The sequence below is a fragment of the Hyperoodon ampullatus genome (assembly GCF_949752795.1).
Source record: "Hyperoodon ampullatus genome assembly, chromosome: 1".
Classification (NCBI taxonomy): Eukaryota; Metazoa; Chordata; class Mammalia; order Artiodactyla; family Ziphiidae; genus Hyperoodon; species Hyperoodon ampullatus.
In genome coordinates this window covers 118183098-118210728 of record NC_136914.1, presented here as the reverse complement: position 1 = coordinate 118210728, position 27631 = coordinate 118183098, and the positions used below count along the sequence as shown (strand labels likewise).

Here is a 27631-nt window from a genome sequence, read left to right as displayed (position 1 = left end):
ACCTACCTTCAAAATGTGAAAGCCCACAATGCATTTTTGTTTGATCAACACCTGATGAATCATGGAAAGTCCATTACAATTTTCTAATTCATGTATTCTCTGTTGGTTGTATTTAATTAATGAGAGTATAATTCTCAGTGCTAATGCTTGAGTTTCTTCACAGATACTGAGTTCCACAACCTAAAAAAAAAGTAGATATATTTTTTCTCATTTGTTGAGATTAAAAATTTAACATGTGTGGTTATCTTCCATTATGTAACGTCAACCCATTAGTTTCATTTGAAAGCTTATTTTTTTATTGCTGACACTGTTTGTAATTACTTAAGAACTGTAAAGAAACAAAACTAAAAACCATAAATTCTCACCTCACACCAGTCAGACTGGCTATCATCAAAAAATCTACAAACAATAAATGCTGGAGAGGATGTGGAGAAAAGGGAACGCTCTTGCACTGTTGGTGGGAATGTAAATTGATACAGCCACTATGGAGAACAGTATGGAGGTTCCTTAAAAAACTAAAAATAGAAGTACCATACGACCCAGCAATCCCACTACCGGGCAAATACCCTGAGAGAACCATAATTCAAAAAGAGTCATGTACCACCATGTTCACTGCAGCTCTATTTACAATAGCCAGGAGATGGAAGCAACCTAAGTGCCCATCGACAGATGAATGGATAAAGAAGATGTGGCACATATATACAGTGGAATATTACTCAGCCATAAAAAGAAATGAAATTTGAGTTATTTGTAGTGAGGTGGATGGACCCAGAGTCTGTCATACATACGGAGTGAAGGAAGTCAGAAAGAGAAAAACAAATACCGTATGCTAACACATATATATGGAATCCAAAAAAAAAAAAATGGTTCAGAAGAACCTAGAGGCAGGACAGGAATAAAGACACAGACGTAGAGAATGGACTTGAGGACACGGGGAGGGGGAAGGGTAAGCTGGGACGAAGTGAGAGAGTGGCATGGACATATATACACTACCAAACGTAAAATAGATAGCTAGTGGGAAACAGCCGCATAGCACAGGGAGATCAGTTCGGTGCTTTGTGACCACCTAGAGGGGTGGGATAGGGAGGGTGGGAGGGAGATGCAAGAGGGAGGAGATATGTAGATATATGTATATGTATAGCTGATTCACTTTGTTATAAAGCAGAAACTAACACAACATTGTAAAGCAATTATACTCCAATAAAGATGTTAAAAAAAATAATGAATACACAGTACAAAACCCCCTCCATAAATTCCATGTTCATTTGTCTCTTAAATATTCTATAAATTGACTAAAATAACACTGATAACCTTAGAATTCAGTAGTATTTTATTAGTGATCTGAAATGTCAGCAAAATGCCTCAAATTTGTGATGATTAGTCACTCAGCAAACAGGATCTGTGTTCTCTGCTGTGGGAGATGAAGAAGTAATAGGCGTGCTAACTGCCTCCAATGGGGGTCAAATGATAAGATGTACATATAGAAACTACGGATTGTGGCTTGTACTTCAATTCCCCCAGTGCTTTCTGGAAACTACTATATGGAAGAAACACACACCTTATTATGATGATAAAAAGGCAAAGAAGAGTGAGACACTGTGAATGCACGAGAGCACAGAAACTACTTCTGACTCCACTCTGCTCAGGACAGGGAAGCCTACATGGAGAAGATGGCCTGGAGAGAGAGCAAAACCCTGGGAAGCAGGGATAAATGGGTGGCTGGGGTGGGCCACAGTCAGGAGAGAGGCGAAGACTGGAAGTTCACGGTACATCTAGGAGAATGCAGATTGCCTATTTGGTTGGATGGTGGACATTAGGCTCAAAAGGCAGGCTATAACACACAACTGTAAAGCAATTATACTCCAATAAAGATGTTAAAAAAAAAAACAGGCAGGCTATACGTGTAAGGATTTTTTAAAATTTATTTTTGGCTGCGTTGGGTCTTCGTTGCTGCACACAGGCTTTCTCTAGTTGCAGCGAGCAGGAGCTACTCTTTGTTGCGGTGCACGGGCTTCTCATTGCAGTGGCTTGTCTTGTTGCGGAGCATGGGCTCTAGGCACTTGGGCTTCAGTAGTTGTGGCTCGCGGGCTCTAGAGCACAGGCTCAGTAGTTGTGGCGCACGGGCTTAGTTGCTCTGCGGCATGTGAGATCTTCCCGGACCAGGGATCGAACCCCTGTCCCCTGCACTGGCAGGCGGATTCTTAACCACTGCGCCACCAGGGAAGTCCCAAATGTAAGGATTTTAAGGAGACTGAATTTTATTTTTGTAGGCAAGGGTGGATACTGAACAAAGTTTCTAAGTTTTAAGTGTAAAAACATACTTTAGAAGTCTTACTGGCAAGATCCTATATGTATGCAAGATAAAAAATTAACCATTTTCTCTAGGATCTAGTCACTGTGTAATAGTAAACAGAACAAAATTATATTCAATAACTTGATGAAAGAGGAAAAACCGTTTTGAAATTATACAAAGCTATAAAAGTAGATCACAAAATGCTGATAAGTTAAATGAAAAGCTTTTAATTTTAAAACACTAGGTACTAGATGCAAAAAAAAGTTTGAAAAAGTAAAAGGAGGAAAGACAGACAGCTTAGAGTATGGCGGATCAAATGCTAATCAAATATTTATAGGCTTCCCTGGTGGCGCAGTGGTTGAGAGTCCGCCTGCCGATGCAGGGGACATGCGTTCGTGGCCGGGTCCAGGAAGATCCCACATGCCGTGGAGCGGCAAGGCCGGTGAGCCATGGCCGCTAAGCCTGCGCGTCCGGAGCCTGTGGTCCACAACGGGAGAGGCCACAACAGTGAGAGGCCCGCGTACCGCAAAAAAAAAAAAAAAAAAAAAAAATATATATATATATATGTATATATATATTTTTAAGAACAGTAACAATAACCACAAACACTGGTATGTCTCTTATTGAAAAATTAATCAAAAGGTTAAAAGAAAGAAGGCTGGTTAGGGAGATAGTATGATAATGTTGCAGAGGTTATACTTAAGGAGAAAATTTTGAGGATGAAAAAAGATCAGGGCAGCTTTAATTAAACAAGGATATGGACCACAAGGAAGTAGAAATGATTTGTACTGAAGACACACCATTTGTACCCCCATTTGGATTTTACCAATCCCTGAAACAGTCACATATACTACTGACTGCCTACTCTGCATCAGGAAAGATATTGTGATGGCCCTCAGATGACTAAATAGAATAGATAATTAAACATGTTTCTCTAAAACAGTACCTATGGCATGAGTCAAAATTTTTGTATTTCTCCTTCCCTTTAAATAAAATTCAAACCCAAACAAATTATTTTTGTACTTATTTGACCTTTTTTTTCCCTATGCATCTGGAAGCTTCAAGGGAAAAACACATTTCACAAACTTTATTTTAAGGAATATATTTCTTCTATATTTTTACTATGGCATGCTTTTCTTTTTTCTCATTGGCAATTTTAAATCTTGTACATTTAACACTTAATTGTTCTAATTGCATTTCTGGATAATAGGAAACTTCTAAAATCTTCATAAATTAAAAATAAATTTTAATCAAAAATTACCTGTGGCAGAAAGTTTGATGACATTCTAAACAACAGGTGCTTTTTTAATCTTAAAAGTTTAATATAGTTGATATATAGCTTTATTTGTATTCGAAAAGAAATCCTAAAATGTATCAATAATAAAGAGGTAGTTTCTCTTTAAATAAAATTATAAGCAGTGATTCTTACCCTAGCAAAGAGAAAGACAAATATACCAGTTCCACCAATTTCGTGCAGAATGCCTTGAAGTGTTTTACATTCAGTGGGCCGGAGATTCTTTAGATGATAAGGTTCTAATAAGATGCTGTGAACTTCTTTTGAGCTGAAGGGTCTTTGAGAGAGTTGTGTTTTCATTTGACCTTTAAGTCTAATAACTGGCTCATAGATGGTGTACTGAGCAGGACAGTAAGTGGTATACACAACTGAAAGATTTTCCTGAAACACAAATATTTTCCTTCAGTAACTAAACAAAGTTTAAAAAGTAAGTTATTAACTAGCAAATGAATATTTCAAAGTGAAAAGACAACCAACAAATCTTTTTCTTTGTTTTAAAAAAGAAAGACACTACACTAAACAAAGATGGACATGAGAAGCAAGACAGCTCCCCACAAAGGAAAAGATAAGTTTCATTTAGCAGTGATCAATATGTGTAAACCACATCAAGGCTGAGAAAAATTCCAGCTTTGATCTTTTGAGAATAAACATGAAATTATACCTATTATCACCGATAACAACAAGCCCATACCACACTCATTGCATGCCAGGCACTGTTCTATGCATTTATAAATATTAACCAATCTTTACAACCCTATGAGTTGGAGACTCTGGGTCAACGTATTCAAATGTATCTTGGTCTTGAATTTGCTCATGGGCTGCCTACTCATTTAAACATGACTCTAAACTAGATCATTCTTTCTACTAGAATAAAATTCCAGACTATCAGCACACCTAACTGAAATTGAATGGAACTTTCAATATTTCTCCCATGCAGAGGGTAGTTTTGATCGGATTCTGGCTGTCTGTCAAATATTCTATTAACTACTTTTAAAATGATGGTAAATTTTAAATGCAAAATATACTCTGAGGCGCTCTCCGTGGAGGCAGCTGCAGGAGCTCAAGCTTAGGGAAATCAGGTAGATTCAAGATCTTCTCACAGAAGCCGGGGCGGGGGGTCGGGGGCGGTCTTGGGCTTCGATCATTTTCAACTCGTGGTGATTTAAGTATAGTTTCATCAGGCATCACCTAGCATATAAGCATACCAACTAAACTGACTACACAGTCTACTGTATATGATTATGCTGGGCGAAACAAAATTGTATATCTGTAGTAGTTTTCATTAGAAACCTGATAAAATGCCCAGTTACCTGGAACATGTCCCACCTGACACCAATGCCTTGCCAGGAGGGCACCATCTCTGCCTGACTGCTCACTCATACCTCATAACCCCAAAATAATGAAGTCAGGCTTAAAAAATCTGCTTTCTAAAAAAGACTTTTCACATAAAACCTGTATAATTTTTATCTGTGATAATTTCTGTTGAACTTTATGACTTACAACCTATATTCTTTTTGGGCAAAATAAAAGGATTAAGAATATGTTATTTTTGTAAAAACAAATGGATTAACCAAGAACTAGAGAGTTAAAATTATGTTTTGAACAGACATTTGTTGTATGAGCTCCTTTGTCTTCCTAAAGCAGAGATGCTCAATGTGTGGTCCCCAACCAGGAGCATCAGCATCACCTGGGAATTTGTTAAAAATGTAAACTCTTGGACCACACTTCAGATCTCCTGAACCCAAAGCTCTGGCCCAGCAATCTACATTTTAACAAGTCCTCTGGGTGATTCTGGTTGGAGAATCATTTCACTAAAGCACGTTTGGTCAACGGTGGCACATTTGGGGTTGGATTAATTCTGAGTTGTATGACACCGCCCATGCGCTGTAGAATACTTAAAATCCCTGGCCCCCACTCAATAATAGTGGACAGCCCAAATGCCCCCAACCCCCATTTTAAAATACTCCTTAGGGAGAAAAAGATTGTGTGCCTAATATCAGATCTTCAGTTAAATTCCACAGGTATCTACTCTGTATTTATTTTACCACAGATATATATTTAACATCACTTAAGACTTAACATATGTTTTACAAAATATCTGAACTAGAACTTCTCCTTCACTTTAGTCAAATGTTACAGCTTTAAAATATAATATATTTTGATTGTAAAATATACACCTCATTAACAACAACAATAACAACAAAATATATCCCAAAGTAGTAGTCTCCAAGTAAGAAATATCTCTGACCTATAACTGTACCTCTCATAATAAAGCAAGAGAAGGAGGAACACAGTTTCATGGCTAGGCCTACCAGCTTTTAGTAGATCTTCTAAGACCATGAAGGGTCAGTTTCCTAGCTGCTATAATGAAAAATATCTATCACAAGCTCCTAATCTATATATTAGTATAACAAAATATTAGAATGTATAAAATGCAATCAAGAGTCTCATATAAGCAGAGTTAGCAATAATTTGAAAGCAAAATTCCTAGTTGTTATTGATATTAAAGAAAGAAATATTCTAAAATCTGAATATGTGTAATTAAAATTAATATAAATAAAAGTTAGTATTTATTTGTAAGTATGGGAAAGAAAGGTAATAAGCAATTTTTTAAGGCTAACACGTGTTATATTTTCATTATATCATAAACATTTTTCTCAAATGATTAATAGGTATAACCTAAACTAAACTGATACTTAGTATAGAAATATAGTTCCAAGGAAAAGCAGATGAAAATTTGAAACCTGAAAATGAATTCTGAGGTGGTCAAAGTATTTCAATTAAAAAGAAAAACATTTCTAAGTAAAGAAAATATTGAGAAACAGAAAAGAAAAACTCTAAAAATCTAATTCCCAGCTAATAACACATTCAATAAACATACATAACAGTTACTATAAAGTTAAAACTTATAAAATGAAAACTTACAATTAGAAGACCAATGTCCACATCTTTGTTGGTCATAAAAAGTTCTCTGATTTGTTCACATTGCAAAATTTCTTTATTAATATATTTGGAGTAGTCATTCACAGGCTTGCCATATTTACATGGCATTATAGACGTATGATTGGGTCCACAAGCATATAAATAAAATGCCTCTTGTGAGCCAATGTTAGCTCCTGAATAGCAAAAAAATAAAGTTATTTACTTAAAATACTCCAACCAAAATTTTTTGTAAAAAACAAGAAACCAAGAGGGTTTTTTTGCTAGATTCTTATAGTTGTTCACTGTATCTTACAAAATTGATAAAGCCTCAGTTTCCAAATTGGTGTAATGAGCAAATAATTTACAGCAAGATTATCTGCTGGATGTAAGATGAATTAATATAGATACATATATAAAGTTAACTGAAAGCTCTTGGTATAATGAAGTCATGAAATTTGTAGTTGCTCTTTAGGCTAAAAGCAGGTTTGGTTTTGTTTTGCCTCTTTTTTTTTCTTTTTTGTAAATGGAAACTATACCTCAGTAAATTCCTTTTAAAAATAACATGTGGATCTTTATTCCTTCATCCATCCATCCATCTATTCAATAAACACTGTCTGAATGCTATTACGTGCCAGGTTTAGTGATACATTTTTTAAAATCACATATTTCTTTTTCCCCTAAAATGTGGTATTTTTTAATATAATATACTAAAATTATAAATAAAAGAGACAACCAGTCTAAGTGTACCTGTCATAACAGTGCATTTTCCAGGATTATAAAGTTGATTTAATATAAGCTTCTCTTTTGGGGAGAGTATGGAGGTAGGTTGTACACCTCTACATTAAATGTATGTATCAATTATAAGAAGCACCTAGATTATAAAAATGTTAAAATATTTTAAAAGTACATCTTGGAGGGCTTCCCTGGTGGCGCAGTGGTTGAGAGTCCGCCTGCCGATGCGGGGGACACGGGTTCGTGCCCCGGTCTGGGAGGATCCCACATGCCGCGGAGCGGCTGGGCCCGTGAGCCATGGCCACTGAGCCTGTGCTCCGGAGCCTGTGCTCCGCAGGGGGAGAGGCCACAACAGTGAGAGGCCCGCCTAACCGCAAAAAAAAAAAAAAAAAAAAAAAAAAGTACATCTTGGAATCTAGGAAATACAGTACTTACTAAGTACAAGTGAAGGAACAGGGATTAATACTTTATCCAGGATAAATAACTTAGTTTAATATTTGTTAACTGAAAGAAAAATTTGGAAATGCTTTGAAGGGGAAAAATATACCATTGAAAAGAAGTAAATTTCCCAGGTCCCATTTGCCAGCCAATTGCAGAAATTCTTCTTGGGATGATAAACAATGGCCAATCATGCAAAATGTTTTATTGCTGTCAGATGACAAACTTGTTTTTCTTGGAAGCATAAAATCCAAAGTAACATCAGGCTTCCTACGTTAAAAACAAAGTTAAATCAATTACTTCAGTGAGTACTAGGGATTTTTAAAGTATGAATGTTTCAAAACGGGAAATTCTTGAACAAGTTTCTTGGTTCAGTATCAGATAGTTGGTGATGGGACAGAGAGGAGGGCTGATTCTCTTGTGTCTTGGTCCAAGGTGCTGCTGGTCCACAAGCCCCCAAAGGAGGGGAGCAGAACAGAGATGACTGATGGTCCTACACCAGGCCGTGGGAAGTATGACCGGACATTTGCTGCAAGCTTTCTTTGCCACTTGACTTCTGCATATTCACCTTCCTGGTTTAAGATATAAATCTAGCACCTCCCCCTGATTTTACCAGAAAGTCTCCCATCTCAGTAAACAATTCCTAAAAATCTCATGTCCTCTATGAGGGCTTCAAAAACGAATCAGAAAAAGAATATCACTTCTTCAGGTTTTGCTCTGACAAGGCACTAAAACGCCAATGCTTTTTGGCATTTTCTGTTTTTTCAGTGCTAAATCATTACCGAGCTTTTGATTAGTCTCTTGCTTTTCTTCTTATAAAGGTTACAGGAATCCTTACAAAAGGCAGAGTAGGATGAGGTAAACTAACGGTTTCTCCTAGAGAGACACACATGGTGGGAGAACTTCATCCTCTAGTTGAAATGGCGGAGTGCCAAGCTCTACCCCCATTTTAGAAATGTTTTAACCTCCATATTAAGATAATGAAGGTAGCTTATAAAGACAAAGTTTGTGAATAAGACAAAGAACTTAGAATAAGCTAATAATGAGATATTCTATTTTGGTATGTATTTATTTAAAAACTTTCCCCTAAGGCTTTCTGTTTCATACTTAACATATAAATTTAACTATTTTAATAGGAATATTTTTACAAAGGAAAGATGTGAGCTAACTTTTTTTTACTGAGGTATAACTGACATACAACATTATAGTGAGATAACTTCTATTACTGTACAGGCATCTTTCTTGAACCAACTAAATGGCTGTGACTGAAATAGTGCTGCCACCTAGTGGCATTATGACAATACAGTTTTTATGGGTAAAGAAAACCTACTGTAAGATCAATGCGAGATGAGTTCAACAAACACTAAAATAATTCATACTATCTACGATGTGCCATATATTCCTACCATATTTGTGTGCTGTTCATCAAATAAAAATTAATAGAAAATATTAATAGGTTTTTTCAGTGTCATTACATCTTGAAATATATTATTTGTAGAAATTATTCTATTAGTTCAGAGAGTGATAAAGATAGTGCCGAATTTAAATCAACAGAATAATATATTCATCCTTGGTCACTTGCTCGTTGCTCTATTAATAGATAAAATCATTAACTTGTACCAAAGGGGAAAAAATTCCCTCAAAGTAATGAAGAAATAAGTGGGTGGGTAAAAATTAGTGCTATGTGAATCAAGTGACTATACTCATAACTTCAGAACTAGCCACAGAGAACATCTAGACTCTCACTCTGAACATGTCTAATGATTAGTTTATGATTCCTATATCTGTCAGCTGGCCTGATTCATCAAAACGCTGTCAGGTTAGTAAAGCACAGGGTTTTAAAGCAGGCTCTATCCAGACTCAGAGTCCAGTTTGTGTTTCAGCTGCCCTCCTCACTACTGGTAGGGCTTTGGGTCAGTTACCTTGCCCTACCCTGGGTCTCAGCTGCCTCACATGTAAAATACACCTCTTTCATCATGCTGTTGGGAGGACTAATTGAGGTCATCCATGTCAAGTGCTTACTACACTGCCTGGTGTGTACTAAGAGCTCAAGAAAGGAGAAGGAGAGAGTCCAGGAGACTCTCTCCCAGCCCCATCCCCAATCCCAACTGATCTAACTCAAGGCTCTGGAAACAAACAGTGATTGGCTACTGCTGCCATTCAGGCTTAGGCAGTTGTGAAGACAGAACTTCTCAGAAAATATTTTATTTGGACTATGGAAATTGAGCTTCAATGACATATTTTCATGTATATATTTTTTAATGAATAAACTGTTTCCTGTAGCAGACACTGTGGACTGGCTACCCTAGAGCCGTTCACAAGCCCCTTGCCCTGCCTTCCTGAGGCTGGACGGCGGTAAGCAATCAACTCCTGCAGCCACTGCAGCGCTGACCAGTACACAGCCTTCCCGTGGTTCCCACAGGCCCTTTCCTCTGCCTGGCCCACTCACTCTTCCTCCATCCTGCTCATGGAAAGCTCCATCTCCTTCAGGTCTCAGCTTAAATAAACTGTTCCTAGATAGGTCTTCCCTGATGTACCTCCCTTAAGTAGCAAACCTGGTATTTTCTGTCTCAGGACACATTTGTTGTCCCCACAGTACTTGTCATGATTTGTACATACTCATTTAATTGTGTATGCTTGCTGTCTGCTTCCTCACGGGACTGTGAGCCCCAAAAGGCAGGGAACGTGTCTGTCTTGTTCACCAAGCCCCCAAGCCTGATATAGCATGTGCTCAGCACATAATAATTCCTTAGTAAGTACTGGATGAACAAATGAATGAAAAAATAGGTTAATTTGTGCTAAGGGTATATGTTATCTCTATGATCTAATCTACTTCGAGGGACTTTTGAGAGAATTGGAAGATCATGTATATAATGCACCTGGCAAAAGGTCTGTGACATAATAGGTATGCAATATTTTAGACCATTCGATTAAATCTAGACTCCTCATCCTGGATTCAAAGCTGCTGTCACATAGTATCACCATGCCCACTCATTTTTCTTGCTCATTATTCAACTTAGACTGTTCCTTCCAGCCAGCTTGGTCCTTTCCCATGTTACACTAGTTTCCAATTCTGTATCCCCTTTCATGCTATTTCATTCAATAAAATACTTCCCAATGCTTACAATTTCCAAGATACCTTATAGTTCTCCTAGTGTTACATTTTACATTAAGATATTCTACAAAACATTTCTTATTAATTTGACTCACAATTCTCCTGGTTTGTAAAAGTCATATAGTACTATAACCGAATCTATCACCTGGCATATTTCTAGGACCCTATCTTAATCTATCACCTGATACACTGGCTTATATTTTTCTCTAGTCATTCTAATTTCTTTTGAAACTCTGATTTAATTTAGGTATTAGTTTTATTAGCCACTTAATTTAAATAATTCCTTATGGATTCACTTTATAACATATGGGCTTGATGGACTAAATCATAGGCTCAGCTGCTTGATGTAATATACGTTTTACATGAATGCCTAAATGTTCAGATTTCTGCATGCTCCCCAAATCCAAATATTAATCTTCAACAATTATTTCTAAGGGGAATTAATTTTGTATGAAAGTGATAAATAGGAAAAAATATCTAACTTGACAGACTCTTACGTTAATATATAGTAAAATTTTACCTATAGTTTTCTGTAATCTGTTTCAGAAGCTGTAACAGAATAATTAAAATTGTAACTGACATTAATAAGTATTTACTAAAAATGTTTCATACCTCTGTCCAGAGACCCATATGGAGATCTTCCCATGGATATTCTTTTTCCCTTGGGGCTGCTGCAAGTAGGTGAGTACTAAATGTTGCCATTTGCTTGGAAGGAAAATATTCTCCTCTGATTCAACCTGTGCTAGTAAAACAGCTTTCGTATCGTCATTTGAATCCATGCACACACTGTACAAAAAGAGAAAAGGTAAAGGCTAAAAACATGAAATTTCTGATCTCAGTTTTTAACATGTATATCAACTACAACTCTAGATATTTAAGTGAAAATAAAAATCAGTTCTATTATTAAACTAACTTGAAAAGTCAGTAGGTCTTTGTTTTACACCGTAATCTGCTTAGTTATTTTATTATACTATTACCTCAATTCATGAACTAAAATAGATTTGGCTCATTTGCTAGTTAGGGTTAACAATTTGGGCAATAATCTTCAGAATTCAATTTGCAAAAAAAAATTTTATTACTACTATCTATACAGTCATTGCCTTTTTAGAAATTACAGTGTAATATTTGGTTCATACGAAAATTAATACATATTATACATAAATATCTAAATGCCTAAAACAAGGATATATTGTTGGTCTAACCTACTTTGAAGAATTACTAAGAGAATTAAGACATAATTTATATAATGTACCAAGTAACCTTTATTACATTTACAGAGCATAGATCCCTAAGCAACATGTTTCATTTAAAGTTTTATAAAGATAGTATCATACTAGTCATATTCACTCAATACAAATAAAAGACTTGTATCTATACTAGTTAACAAAGGAGGTAGGAAAAAAAGGACAAGACAGCAAGGAGAACCTAAGCTTATTAGATAGTGGCTCTTAAATATATAATTTGCATGAAAAACTGCTGTCTGATAACAACATAAGATCACTGCAATCTGATGGAATGCTTTCATAGATAACACTTCAGTAAGTATTTGGTCTAAGATACAACTGAGAATTAACATAATGTACTTCAGAGTTTAATTATAGATTTTTAGATAGAATAATATATTGTTACAAAGGCTGTATTAATAACTGTTAGAATGTATCTTCTTTTTTTAAATAATTTTTCTATTTTGCTGTAATGATCTTTATTAGCAGATTTCACATTAATGTCTCTTACATAAATTATTTAAATACATGAGCTATTCATGATGGGTTGAGGATAATCATTACCGAAAGATAAAAGTGCCACTGTGGGGATCAGCCCACACTTGGATCATCAGCGCTTTTGATCCCAGTGAGATCATATGAATACAGCCTTCCTCTAGGAGCTTCTCACCAGGACTCACGCACTCTGCACCTTCCGGTCTGTTGTGCTCTATGAGAAAAAGATGTTAGAATGACCAGTTAAGCAACTGATAAAAAATGAGTGGAAAAGTGAATCTAAAAGATTACAAAGCATGGTTGTTCATTTGTAGTAAATTATTTACCTGGAATGTCTGAACATTCCAGGTAAATAAACAACATTTATTTCCAAACAACATTTCCAAAGTTTAGATGTTAACTCCAAAAAAAAGCATGAAGAGTGAAACCAGTAATTGAGCGCTACAGAAGCTGTTAAATGTTTTAAAATACATGATAACCGAGGGCTAACTGCAGGAATCAAGAGACCACTGTGATGTCGCTGTGCCATGATTCTTTTATCAACTGGACTGGGCCATGGTGACATCGGGGCCCCAGCCCAGGGAGCACACACCATTGTCACATGCCTTGCACAACCCAAAATCTCTATAATAATAATAATAGCATGCTTTAAAAAACTTTTTATTAAAATTCCTTTTAGAAAAATTGTGGTGTTTGAATATAGTCCTTGTTTAGACTCCCTGATGCGTGATCTCTGAATGCCTGCTGAGGCATTCCATGTGAAGAACATGTTGAGAGTAAGTCAGAGCATCGCTATATTCTCAGTGCTCAACTACTATAAAACCGCCGTCGGAAAAATCTTACTGCAACCGGTAACGCTGCGGTCATACCTGTTCCATCAAAATTACTATCCAGTAAAATCAACGATTTGTTTCTTTTCTTTGTCTTCTTTCCTTTTTCTGTGGTACTCTCAGCTTCGTAAATGCGCTCCACATTAAACCACAGTGAAACGCTGAAACCTTCCGACAGGTGTGGCCAGCAGTTTTGTCCTAGCAATGGCAAGTGGACGGGGGCTACGTGCCAAGAGGAAAGCAGCTGCTGGGGAAAACTGTCACTGTCACCCTCCTTCTTGCTCCGCGAAACTCGTGCTCTTCTTAATAACCCCATGGCCTTACTGTTTAGAATCGCGGGACACTTTTGTGAAAAAGATGAAACACCATTGCTTAAATTTGGAGTATGCAGCAAAGGGAAGGTTAGATACTGTGAAGGACTCATGGTAATGTCACTTTCAACAATTTTCAGAATACCCAGAAGAAGAATTTCCTAGAGGAGAAGAAAACCACACAAAACTTTACAATCATGTTACAAGGTACATAATAATCTTGAAAGTCAGGTTATAAATGAAAATACAAACATATACATATGCGTATCAGCATTCCTATTTAAATACCTTCCTATCTACTATATCATTAAAATATTCATTTTTTGTGTGTAGCTAAGATAAAATATGAAACAGAGGTTTCAGTCTTAAAATATATAATCTCTTGTGGTTAAAACCTAAAAAGTTATGAGTTGGTTTTAAGTACTAGCAATTAAATACAATGATTATATCAGGAATCATTTCTAGCAAAAAAAGACATTTATTTCCAAGTACACTATAGTTGCTTCTATCAATTATTTTTAAATGAGGGATAGAATCAGAGACCTTACAAATGCTTCAGATTTCTGAATGGCATTTACAGCATGACTGACTTCACAAAATTGAGTGCTCCGTTACTTTCCACCTTATTTTACTTGTCTTTTCCCTAATCAAATAAAATTTCTTTCATCTCTGTTTGGTAAACTAAAATAAGGTTTTTAGGTTTATTTATAATTACAAGTTTTTGGTTAAACTCAAACAGAGAACATACAGAAGAGATGACAGGAAACAAGTATTTAATTAAAGGGAAAAGCAACGACTAAGGAGACAAGTAAAAAAATAGAAAAGATTAACCCAGTACAATGCCCTACCCATGCATAAAATAACATCTAATGTTGATTATTACAATGATAAATGAACTCAGAAAAATAGAATAGAAATATTCCGTAAATATATAGTCAGTTCTCAATTGTCTACATGAGTGCTTTTTTTAACATGTTTATTGGAGTATAATTGCTTTACAATGGTGTGTTAGTTTCTGCTTTATAACAAAGTGAATCAGCTATACATATACATGTATCCCCATATCTCTTCCTTCTTGCGTCTCCCTCCCTCCCACCCTCCCTATCCCACCCCTCTAGGTAGTCACAAAGCACCGAGCTGATCTCCCTGTGCTATGCGGCTGTTTCCCACTAGCTATTGGTTTTACATTTGGTAGTGTATATATGTCCATGCCACTCTCTCACTTCATCCCAGCTTACCTTTCCCCCTCCCCGTGTCCTCAAGTCCATTCTCTACATCTGCGTCTTTATTCCTGTCCTGCCCCTAGGTGCTTCAGAACCATTTTTTTTTTCAGATTCCATATATATGTGTTAGCATACGGTATTTGTTCTCTTTCTGACTTATTTCACTCTGTATGACAGACTCTAGGTCCATCCACCTCACTACAAATAACTCAATTTCATTTCTTTTTATGGCTGAGTAATATTCCATTTTATATATGTGCCACATCTTCTTTATCCATTCACCTGTCGATGGACACTTAGGTTGCTTCCATGTCCTGGCTATTGTAAATAGTGCTGCAATGAACATTGTGGTACATGACTCTTTTTGAATTATGGTTTCCTCAGGGTATATGCCCAGTAGTGGGATTGCTGGGTTGTATGGTAGTTCTATTTTTAGTTTTTTAAGGAACCTCCATACTGTTCTCTGTTACACTAGTGGTTTTTGACCTTGTGTTCCACAGAGCTCCCTTGGGGTCTACAAGGCTCAAGTGGGGTGGTGAAATGGGCAGGGCTCAGGAACATCCTTCAACCTTGCTTCAAAGAAAGTAGCTCCAAAGTTTTCTGTTTTATTTGCTTATGCAAATAAAACCTGGTAGCCCTGATAGCTAGCCAAAATTGAAGCAAAATGGTTAAAATCGTGTAAATAACAAAATAATCGAGAATTTCACACACAATAACATGGAGCTGACTATGTAATAATTACCACATCAAAAGAGGAAGCTTAGTGATTTCTAAATAATAAAAAAATATTCTATTAGGTATCAGTGAAAAAATGGCAAATTATAGCATATTTACTGTACAAGGAGATTTCTCCAGAAATACTCTCAAAAGAAGGGTTAGCTCTTCCGAACATGTTCTTGAACTCATCAAAGATACCAAAAGATCCACCAGTACTCTCTGGCATGCTAAATTAAAGAAAGAGAGAAGGGGGAAAATTAAAGCCGATATACAATAATTAAAAGAACAGAATAAGCAATTTCACTGAAAGAGATCAAACACTATTGTCACATCTTGAATGGATTATAAATACTGTAATAATCCAAAAATCTGCTGAAGAAATAACAATACAATTAAATGCAAACCAACTAACGAACTGACAAACAACAACAAAACCACTTTTCTTAAAGATTGGTTAGCTCAAAGTAAAATAAAGGTATTATTTAAAGAAGCATAAATTAATACAGTATTTCTTAAATAAGCTGTTAGGCCCCATAAAATAGTCTGCTACCTTCTCATGTTGAAAATGTTTAATTTATGACTATAACTTTCTAAATAGAAAATTAGATGACATTAAGTAAAAGTGGAAGTATTAAAAATTACAAAAACACTAAAATATGACAAATGATTAGTTTGAACACTTTATTCTATCATTGGGTTACTATGAAATATAATTAGTAATACACAAATTCATATAACTGTCTAGAGTAAAATAAATATTTGTAGTGTATATTACAGCGATCGAAGTATACTTGCATGCATTATCTCAGCCGATCCTAATCAAAAAAAAGTTCTACAAAATAAATATTATCTCCCTTTTGGACATGACAAAATAATTCTGATATAAAACCTGAGAACAGAAGTTATGTTTCAGCAACATGTTTTGTAGAAGCAGTGAACTGGTACAGTAGCGTAATGGCAGACATATCTAGAAATAAACTTGCAACAAGACTATAAAATAGCATGGACTTTATCCTGTAAGTAACATCAATCAGTTAAAGGTTTTAGAGTAGGAAAATAACATGATTGATGTAAAGTGTATGTGCTTAGATTTTTTTCTTCCAGTTCAAAACTAACAGGCTCCAGTTCAAAATGGGGGAATAGAGATATACACATACATATACATATGCCTTTGTCTATCACCAAAAAGTCACTGAACTGGAAGTTCAGAATAACAAAAAGGAAGAAACCCATACAGGAAAAAAGTGGGGAGGCAGTGGGCATTGGGAGCAGGTCAAGTGAGAGATTTAAAAATATTTCTTGAAGATGGAAGGAGAGATAGACAAAAGAGAAAGCTGCAGCCCAGAATCTCTTTGAATTACAAAGGGGCTCAGAGGAATGAAAAGCCGATCTGTCCCAAATCTGAGGAGGAAGTAAGAACGGGGCTGCAAGCACAGCGATTAATAAAAGGTCTGTCTGTGACATCCACCTCTCTCCTTGATTCCGAGTATACCGCACAGATAAGTCACCTTTTACCTTTATGCCCCAAACATGTAAACTCTTCTCAAAAGAAACTGAATGGCTTCTGCCAAGAAAAAGCTGAGATGTATGGTGGGATATTAGCATCAGGGCTACCAGGTATAACTGTAAAAGTCTGCAGACTGGCCGAGTTGCCTAACCAAGGGGAAAAACAGGAACTGAAGAGTACACAGAGTACACAGAGAACTCTTAATACTCAACAACAAAAAAAGAAACACCCTGATTTTGAAAAAGGGTGAAGGATTTGAATAGACACGTCTCCAAAGAAGATATACAGATGGCTAACAAGTACATGAAAAGATGGTCAATGTCACTAATCATTAAGGAAATGCAAATCAAAACCACAGTGAGGAAAACATCAGACGAATTCAGCAGGGAGACGTTCTACAGCATGATCAGTCCTCCTCAAAACTCTCAAGGTCATTAAACAGGGAAAGTCTAAGAAATTGTCACAGCCAAGAGGGAACCTACGGAGGTATGAGAACTAAATGCAATGTGAATCCTGGCTAAGATCTTTAAACAGAAGAACATTAGGTACACACTAAGGCAATTTGAATAAACTATGGACATTAGTTAATAATAATATAACAATATAGGTTCATTAATTATAGCAAATATACTAAGGTTAATCTGGGTACTCTCTGTACTATCTGCTCAATCTCTCTGTAAAGGTAAAGCTGCTGTAAAAAAATAAAGCTTATTAATAAAAAAATTAAAAAGCAATCTACATTAAATCAAAATAAAATTAAAAAATGATTTTTAAAAACCTGAAGTACTGATGTATGCTACAACATGGGTGAAAATATTATGCTAAGCGAAAGAAACCAGTCACAAAAAAACCACATATTCCATTTACATGAAATATCTAGAATAGGTAAATCTATAAGACAGGAAATAGATTAGTGACTGCCAGGGGCTGGGGCACGTGCATGGGGGAGGGTGAAGGGGAAAGAGGGAGTGACTGCTACAGGGTATGGGGTTTCTCTTGGGGCGATGAAAATGTTTTAACATGGACAACTCTGAACCTACTAAAAAACACTAAACTGTACACTTCAAATGGGTGAATGGTATAGTATATAAATATATCTCAATTATATCACAAATATATCTCATGTATACAAGTTATATCTCAGTAAAGCTGTTATGCAAAGATAATGGAATAGAATTTCTCAGAGCTAAGCTGGAAATAAGTCTTCAGATCAAAAAAGTCCACTAAGTGCCCAGCACAATAAATAAAAATATACTCATACACTAAGTAGATGGGGAAGAAGGGAAGGCTTTTCCTTACAGTGTAATCCCAATTAATAAATGAAGATGGAATGATGAAAACAGAAAATTACTATTTGGCAAACCACCATATTAACTGTTTCAGTCAAGAATCATCAATGGATGCTAAAATGAGTGGGTTAAAGTATGATGAAAAAAAGATATTTACATAGCCTTAAGTTATCTCCCCATAAGAAACTTACTAATTATAAAGAGAAAATACTAAAAATGGAAACACCTGGCAAAACACCACCTTAACCAAGTGATCAGTCAACATCACCAGTAATAAGATACATATATCATGAACCCCTAGATATGATGCACTGTGAAAAGGCATAGCATCACTTGTGAGGTATGCATGCCCCAAATGCATAACTTGAATTTGATCATGAGAAAATATGCAACAGGGACTTCTCTGGTGGCGCAGTAGTTAAGAATCCACCTGCCAATGCAGGGGACACAGGTTCGAGCCCTGGTCTGGGAAGATCCCACATGCCGCAGAGCAACTAAGCCCATGCACCACAACTCCTGAGCCTGCGCTCTAGAGCCCACAAGCCACAACTACTGAAGCCCGCGCACCTAAAGCCTGTGCTTTGCAACAAGAGAAGCCACCGCAATGAGAAGCCCACGCACTGCAACAAAGAGTAGTCCCTGCTCACTGCAACTAGAGAAAGCCTGCACGCAGCAATGAAGACCCAATGTAGCCAAAAATAAATTAATTAATTAATTAAAAAAAAAGAAAATATGCAACAAACCCAAATTAACATTTTGTGTATGTCGGCCTTAATTCTCCAATTACAATTTAGGTTTCTCCAACTAAAATCTAGGTTTCTATCTAGTGTATATAATATAATCATATTACATATTCATTATGAATTTGTCAAATGTCTGTGAAAGTACAGAGTAGAGACTGGGCACTCAAGCAATACCTGATAAAGCAGCAATACAGGGCTTCCCTGGTGGCACAGTGGTTGAGAATCTACCTGCCAATGCAGGGGACATGGGTTCGAGCCCTGGTCTGGGAAGATCCCACATGCTGTGGAGCAAGTAGGCCCGTGAGCCACAACTGCTGAGCCTACGCGTCTGGAGCCTGTGCTCCGCAACAAGAGAGGCCACGATAGTGAGAGGCCCGCGCACCGCGATGAAGAGTGGCCCCCGCTTGCCACAACTAGAGTAAGTCCTCGCACAGAAATGAAGACCCAATACAGCAAAAATAAATAATTAATAAAAACTACGCCCAACATCTTCTTTAAAAAAAAAAAAAAGCAGCAATACAGTGTTTAGACTGGGTTACAGTCCTCGCAATGCCACTTCTCTGTATATGACCCTGAAGAACTAATTAGGTCCCTTGGAATTTAGATTTTCCTCTCTGTAAACTCAAGATACTTATACTATGTCTACCGCATTGGATGGTTCTGAGAAACAAAAGAGGTGATGCATATAAAGCTACTTTTGAAAGCACACAGCACTATGCCAATGGAAGCCATTATTGTCAACTCTTCATTTCACGTAGCAACAAAATTATTTCAAAGCTATTGTTTAAAACAGTTTCAACGCACCTTGAAAATCAGAATCAGTCTGTGTTAAAATACTCAAGAACCCTCCTAAAAGATTTTTCACAGTTCCCTGAAGATTAAAAAACAAAACATAAGAAATTAAATTTCTTACCTCATGAAAGCATGAAGCAACTGTAATATCATAATAAATTACTTGATAGTCTACTGTATACACATTTCTAGGTATTTTAAAATAAGTGGAGAGAATGCTATGTGTAGGATTATTCATAATTTTCATTTTGCTTTTCATGCTGTTTTGTTTTCTGAGTTTTCAAAACAATGACCATATATTAAAATTAAATGCAATTTTTCAAATATTATCCATTCTCAGAAACATACTAGGATTCTTATTAGTTAGCCAATGACAACATTAATTTTTATGCTACTTTGGAGAACTACGGAAGTAGAAGATTTTTAGAATATCACTTGTACTAAAAACATACACTAAGGTATTATAAAAGGTAAGTAATCATCTCAATTTTCAGACAAGTTGGGTTATATATAAACAAAGAGATGAGTAATTGGGGCATGCGTGTGGTAAATATTGATCACATTTAACTAAATACATCTTTTACCTGTTGCATGAGTAGAAAAATATTCTTTTCTTTCTGCCTGATGATTTTCAAAAAACTCTCAAATACATGGGAAAGCACATCAAGTTTGGCTTTGCCAGTAGAAAGCAAATTTAATTCCAGCATACAAATCTCAGGATAAATTATTTCCCCTTGAGTGAGGTTTTCAAGTAAGTCATTTGGACTGCTTGATGCACTGAAACTTTCTACTTCAGGCTTTAAGTCTACCCCTAAAAGGGGGAAAAGAAAAGATTATTTTTATTCCCTAAACATTGAAAAAATATTTCAAATCTTGTTCATCATTTAGGAGATCTAGTGGCAAAAGTGCTATTTATAAGATGCTCACAAAACCTTTTCCTACTGCTTGACTTTTGATTACAATAAGTATCCTGAAAAATCAAATCATATGGATATTTTGAAGATAAATGAGTAGCCTTAAAAGTAATTTTGATCTTCACTAGAACCACGAATATTATCAACTGTAATTTTTACAGACCTGTGACACAGATTTAACACGCTCCTTTGACACAACTGGGAAAAAATGCTATCCCAAACTTTCTGATGCCAAAATACCTAAATCACAGGGTAGTTCATTTGTTTGCCCATATCTCTGTGAACAGTAGGTCTGGCTATTGGTTGGATGAATTTTGTACTTTGTCTTCTTCATAAGTGAGAAACAGACAGACTTTCAATGAATTTCAATTTCCAGTAATTTCAATGAATATTACATTTTGGAAATTTTAACTGTTACACTCTTTAAAGAAACTGCTGTACTCTTTTAAATTATTTCTGATACTTATTGTTTGTCTTTTCCACCAGAATATGTATGAAAGCAGGGACTTCCTCTACCCTGTATTCTTAGGCACTCGGTCAATGTTTGTGATAACAAAATATATCTCATTGTTTTAAACTGCTTACAAGAATGCCAGAATTTGTTGTCAAGATCAAATGAAATGATGATGCAATGCACTTTTTAAATGTAAGGCAATACAATGTAAGGCAATATAAAATTCTAAAGTGATATTATTATGAACCATTTGTTAATTAATAATCTGACTTCAAATCCAATCACAAGTACTTCAGTGATATTTTACCATCATCCCAGGTTTCACTATCCTCAGGATTGCTTTCAGTATCTGCTTCATAACCTTCTTCTTCAACCAAAAGTTTAATACTGCAACACTGAGAATCCTCAGCTTCTTCTGAAAAATCACCAGGTTGGGATGACAATTCTTCTTCAGACTGATGACTCTATGAGATCAGTGTAATTAAAAGGCAAAAGCTGTAATGTTTGTTCATTTTTCATAAATAAAGTATTTACTACTCAAAAGTCATTTTAAGGACAGCTTCGGTATTTTAAGAAAAAAAATCTCAGGAATCAATATTAACCATTACACATTATGAAATTTGCACAGAATAATTTTCTTAACACCTCAAAAAATAGCTGTCCTAAAAGATTAAGCTATAGGTCATTTCAGTTTTACTGAAAAATAAGTCTAAGAAATTTCATTCTAGTTATATGATAAGAAATGACTAAAAACCACAATGAGGTAGAATTAAGTTGTACTTCTTACAACTTCATGTGAATAAATATGTATTATTTTTACATATTTGTTCATGGAAAAGATTTTTTCATGGGATTTTTATAAATAAAGTATTTCATAAATTAGATAACCAGAGAAGAGATGAAAAAATTTCAAGGAAATTAATTTTAAGATTTCAGAATGCAGTTGTCTATATAAAAGCATCTCAGAAATCAAGAGTTCCAGCATTAACTCCCTGTGAAATATCTTGTGGCATGAAATTTTCCTTCTCTTATAAAAATGCTACTAATATCTTCATTTTAGAAAACACACGTGAAGAAGCTCAGAGTATTTTATCTTTGCAACAGTAATAAAAGGTAGAGTAAACTTTTTTTTAATAAGTAGGTAGGTATTTTAACCCACCTAGGTATTTTGACATTTTAGGTAGGTATTTTAACATTTTCCAGTTAACCAGCTGATTCAGTAATATGATGAAGGCATTAGTAGTTATTTCAGTAAGTTTTTAAGTTATGACAAACAGTAACATAAAATATTATGGCAGGGCCTCCCTGGTGGCGCAGTGGTTGAGAGTCCGCCTGCCGATGCAGGGGATACGGGTTCGTGCCCCGGTCTGGGAGGATCCCATATGCCGCGGAGCGGCTGGGCCCGTGAGCCATGGCTGCTGAGCCTGCGCATCCAGAGCCTGTGCTCCGCAACGGGAGAGGCCACAACAGTGAGAGGCCCGCATACCACAAAAAAAAAAAAAAAAAAAAAAAAAAAAAAAAAAAAATTATGGCAGAAGATTATAAAATGCCAATGTATGTCCAGACCAAGGAATTTAAAAAGAAGCTACATAAGGATAAAGGAGAGGTGACAATTAACTAAAGGTAAGGAAACATGAAAGGAGAGAGAAATTAACTAAATATGTATCCGAGTTTCAGGAAAAAAAATTAAAATAGTTATTTTAGAAAACAATGTTAACAGAACAACTAAAAAACTATGACTGCTATTTTCTATGCAAGTACTAGTCATTTTTAATGCTGAGTGATTTAAAATTAAAGTGAGAAGAGTGTTCTGGAAATATTAGCTGTACCAATATAGGATCAAATAAGACAGCTGAGTCACTGCCATCCCTGAATTGTTATTTAATAAACTATCAGTTTATACGTAAGACTTATCAAATAATACCTTTCCACCTAACTAGAAGTAATTCTCAGAAAATCTCCAGATCAGATGAAGAAAAGCATGTCATACTGCTCTCCTGTTTTTTATGAGATACAGCACCGACTAAATACAATCCACCCCACATGACGGCGAGACGGCCCATCGAACTCACATGACCAAATCCTGGCCCATATGTCCTAACCACATTCGTTGGTGTCTTACTCCCATCCCACCGCTTCTGCCTCTGCCAGTCACACCCAAACAACACAACTGTCAGTTATTCATACCTTCTCAGTCATAGCATCATCGTGTTCAAAATCTGCTGAATGATTCCCCAGTGCAACTCGAAGCAGGGCATCAAATAAAGGCTTTGCTAATTCTGTTTCAATCACCTTTGACTTGGAAAGATGGCTCCTCATTTCATGCAGTATATTTTCCACAGACAAGTTCTAAGGTAAAAAAAAAAAAAGAGAGAGACTAAGAAAATTAACATGCTTTAAGAAAAAATTAAACAGTGACAAAACAAATGATAAATTAATAGTTACTTAAGTAAACACTAGTCCATTTATTTGCAGTTGATATGAAAATAAAATGACTATAAATACCTAGAGCTTATACAAACATTCTACTGTTACAATTAATAACAACATTTTAATTTATCAAATGCTTTACTCATCTTATTTGGTTTTGAATTTCAATGTACCATAAACTAATTGTATCATGCAAAAAATGTTTAGTTAAAACTTCAGGGGTTTGATTAACCATCTCTAGATTTTACAAATTCCTTCTTGGAGATTCCTTAAGACTCTAAGAAGCACTTATGTTCTAATCCTTTTCTCTTCCTCCCTTCTTTACTCCTTCCCATCTGTCCTTGAGGGGAACTCTCACTGCTTGCCTATGTTCCTCTACTAGGGGATGAGGCCATAAGGATGGATAGGAAACTGACTTCTTCCCTAAGGAATTATCTCCGTCCAACGTGAGACACAGATACGTACAGACAAGATATGATGGTGACCATACAAGAGCTATAAATAAAGTTCTCTGAGTACATAAAAGAGAGGATGTGCCTGAGAGACCTGTCAAAGTGTCCAGAGGAAGGACTGTATGAGATGAACAATGAAGAACAAGTTGGAGACAGCAGGCATAGAAGCAGAGAGAGAGAGAATATGCCAGACAGAAGAACAGGTACAAAAGTACAGAAGTGATGACAAAGAATGGCATCTCGAGAAGGTGTCAGTTCAGTATGGCTGATTGCAGCATGGTGAAGGACAGCAGGAAATTAGGCTAAACAAGGAAGTGAAAGCAAGACTGTGATGGGCTCTGCGTGCTATACTAAGGAGTGTCTATTTTAATTGTGAGTAACGTGGAGGCAACAAGATGTTTTAGACAGGAGGCATTATGGAGGCTGGGACTGCAGTCAGGAGAGCCTGCTGGCTGACAGAATGGTTAGGAGTGAGTTAGTAAGGAAAGAAGGGATCTGCCATATTCAAAGTGTCCTTAGAAGCAAGGCCCGAAACTGAGGACTCCTTTTTCTCTGAGACATGCTCTCAGGAGAAATTTGCAAAGGTGTGAGGGAGGCAGAATATGTTGGGGAAAGAAGCCAGGCAAAGATGCGGTTCCAGAATAACTGTGTAGCCCCAGCCTAATTCCATGGGAAGCTCTGGAGCCTCAGCTGCACCACAGAAACTGGCACCCCCCCCCCAGAGCCATTCCCATCAATCACCGGCTCTGAGCACCCTCCCCAGGTCGGCCAAGGGCACTCCTTGGGAGATGCGTGCAGATGTGAGTCCTCAGCAGCCAACATCTGCAGTAGATGGTGGACGGGGGTATCAGCTTGGTAGGGGATCTGGGCAGGGCACCAAACAGAATCACACCAAGGCTGAAGAGTCTGAACTTTGAAATACAATACTCATTATTACTCATCTGACATTCAATGAGTAACTAGTGCCTTTCAGAGTTGGTAAATTTGTCACATGTGGGGTCTGAATTCCAAACTAAAACGTAAGCTTCTTGAGGGCAAGAACAGGGTCATGTACTCCTCTGTGTCCACCACAGTACCTGGTACTGTGCTAAGCATGCAGGAGCACCTCAAAACTTAGAATCTTTGGAAAAACAAAATGACAATAGTATTACATTAGAACTTTAAACAAACAAACAAATAAATAAATATATGTATATGTAAAACACAATAGCTAGATGAAGGACAAGTTACTACCTGATTAGGTAACTCCAATTCCATCTTTTGCTGACTAGCTCTGGTGCCATGAAGACAAATAGCCAAAAGGGCTTCCAAAAGTCGTATGCCCTGAAGTGAGGTCTCGCTTTCTCGACTCGTAAATACTTTTGCTTCCTCAGGAGCAGCTTCTGCGGCTGGAATATGTTCCAGGTTCATGGAAGAAATAGGCTGTGACTCCAATTTACCTAAACTGTCAGCACTCTTTTTCAGACTACCCAGTTCTGAAGGTGTGGGGTCACTTTTCACAGTCAAAGATAATAAATCTTCCTTCACAGTGTCCTCAGATTGAGAAGGTCTGTGTAAATCTTGGTTTTCATCTACATTTATATCTCCCTCCTTTCTCCCTTGCTCCTCTTCAGGACTTCTGAATAGTTCCTGTATTATCATAAATATTAATTTATGGCATACTCGGAAACCACCAAGTCTATAAAACTGTTTCTGGAAAACTGGACTCAACATGTAGATCCAATGACACATTGACCAAATGTCTGCTGCTTGGTGCATGTGTTTGGGAGAGGGCAGGACGAGGCTCTCGAGAGAGAAACATGGCAGCATGTGTTGCAAAGGCTCGCTCGCTGTACTGTCGTAGCCAGAAGTATCTTCTGAATCATTGGCTGACTCTCTATCAGATTCTGCTTCTTTACTTACGCACAAGAACGCCACACAGAGGAAGAGGTTTATCGTGTTGATATAAACATCCTGGGTGACAGACTTCCGTTTCTTTGGATAAGCATCTTTGAGGCGGGCATAAAATTTGCTAAGACTCTGAGAATCTGAATAAGCTTGCTGGTTGTACAAAGTACTGACATTTAAAGATGACAGCTCCTTCTGTTCAAGGTCTGTCCCATCAATACCTGGAATTGAAGAATCTTTCTGTTGTTGCCCTAGGCTGATTATCAGAGTTTCAAATGCTTTTAGCGAGTGATTTCGAATACCATCTAAGTAATTTAATTCAATTATTTGGTTCACTCCATTACAACTTAAAAACAAATCTCTTATTACCCTGTGAGAGAAAAAAAAATATGAGAGCTTTTACATATAGCAACATCATTTATAAGTAGGTACATATACTATTTAAATATGTCATTGCTAAACACTACCTATTTCAACTCATCAATTATCTGGCTGAAGTCCTCAGATATGACCAGGATCTTAAGTGGCTTTCTAGTTACTTTTACATCCTTCTTCAAACACTCCAGCAGCATTTGAAAAGAACAGATTACAATGCATCTCAAGTTAAACGAAGCAACACATCTCAAGTTAAGTTAAGCGAAGTGTATTTTTCTCCAAATGGCAAATTTCTCTATAAATTCTCAGTGCCACAGCCACCATCACATTTGAGATGGACACTCCGGAAGCCCGGAGGCATTTGTGTGTCCATTTGTTTGTCTGCCTGATGGTTCACCCAGGACTTTTGTTTGTTTTAAATCTGTATGTCACACAGGGAAAGAACCAAACTGCAGATCTGAAGTTTTTCAGCTCTGTCTCAGGTAAGACTCACGGATCTGGTTCACTGTCCAAAAATATGCCAAGGAGTTAAAAACTTTCAAAGCAAAGTCAGTTCTATTTAAACAATGTCAGAATGTCAGGAATTTTTTTAAAAATGATTGTAAAGATAATGAATGATCACAGATGGGTTGTATTTTATTACGTTTTTTAAATGGTATATGCATTAATTTGAAAGGCCAAACTACCCATCAGAAGCAAGCTTTATTTATAAAACTATTTTTTAAGTATCAGAGTTGATAATCACAAAATCTGCAAAACTCATTGATGGGATTCTAAGTAATTTTAATTTTCTTCTTTTTGCTTAACTGTATTTTCCACTTATATTGCTTAGGCAATAAATGTAGATATGGTATTTAAAAAATAATAATTCCCTTAATTTCACTACCTCCATAAATAATTATCATTTTATGCATATGTATATTTTACCTAGTTGTAAATAAGTGGATGATATTTTAATTTTTTTTATTTTATTGATAAAATATTATAAGCATTTTTTCATGTCCCAACATGATCCTTTTAAACATTATTTTTTAATGGCTAATAATAGTACATCAACAAAATATAAAATAATTAATTTAACCTTGCCGCTGCTGTTGGATATTTGTGTTGTGTCCATCTTTTTCTCAGAAATATATTTAAAACTTTACTTTTTCTTTTTCAGAGAAACTAAAATCAATGGCTCTATCCTCTTCTC

General features: G+C 36.3%; 1 protein-coding gene across 1 annotated transcript in view; it reads right to left on the bottom strand.

Moving 5' to 3' along the window:
• The window catches only part of LYST (lysosomal trafficking regulator), a gene marked incomplete at both ends in the record, with an annotated part of 150969 nt that overhangs the window by 108066 nt on the left and 15272 nt on the right, over positions 1-27631 (bottom strand). Inside the window, 13 exons of the mRNA XM_079697574.1 lie at positions 7-180; positions 3723-3968; positions 6513-6703; positions 7789-7949; positions 11407-11580; positions 12582-12726; positions 13382-13814; positions 15711-15820; positions 19937-20003; positions 20509-20735; positions 21600-21756; positions 23480-23641; positions 25408-26431. Coding sequence (XP_079553700.1) covers positions 7-180; positions 3723-3968; positions 6513-6703; positions 7789-7949; positions 11407-11580; positions 12582-12726; positions 13382-13814; positions 15711-15820; positions 19937-20003; positions 20509-20735; positions 21600-21756; positions 23480-23641; positions 25408-26431 — 3271 coding nt within the window. The remainder of the gene's footprint in view (positions 1-6; positions 181-3722; positions 3969-6512; positions 6704-7788; positions 7950-11406; positions 11581-12581; positions 12727-13381; positions 13815-15710; positions 15821-19936; positions 20004-20508; positions 20736-21599; positions 21757-23479; positions 23642-25407; positions 26432-27631) is intronic.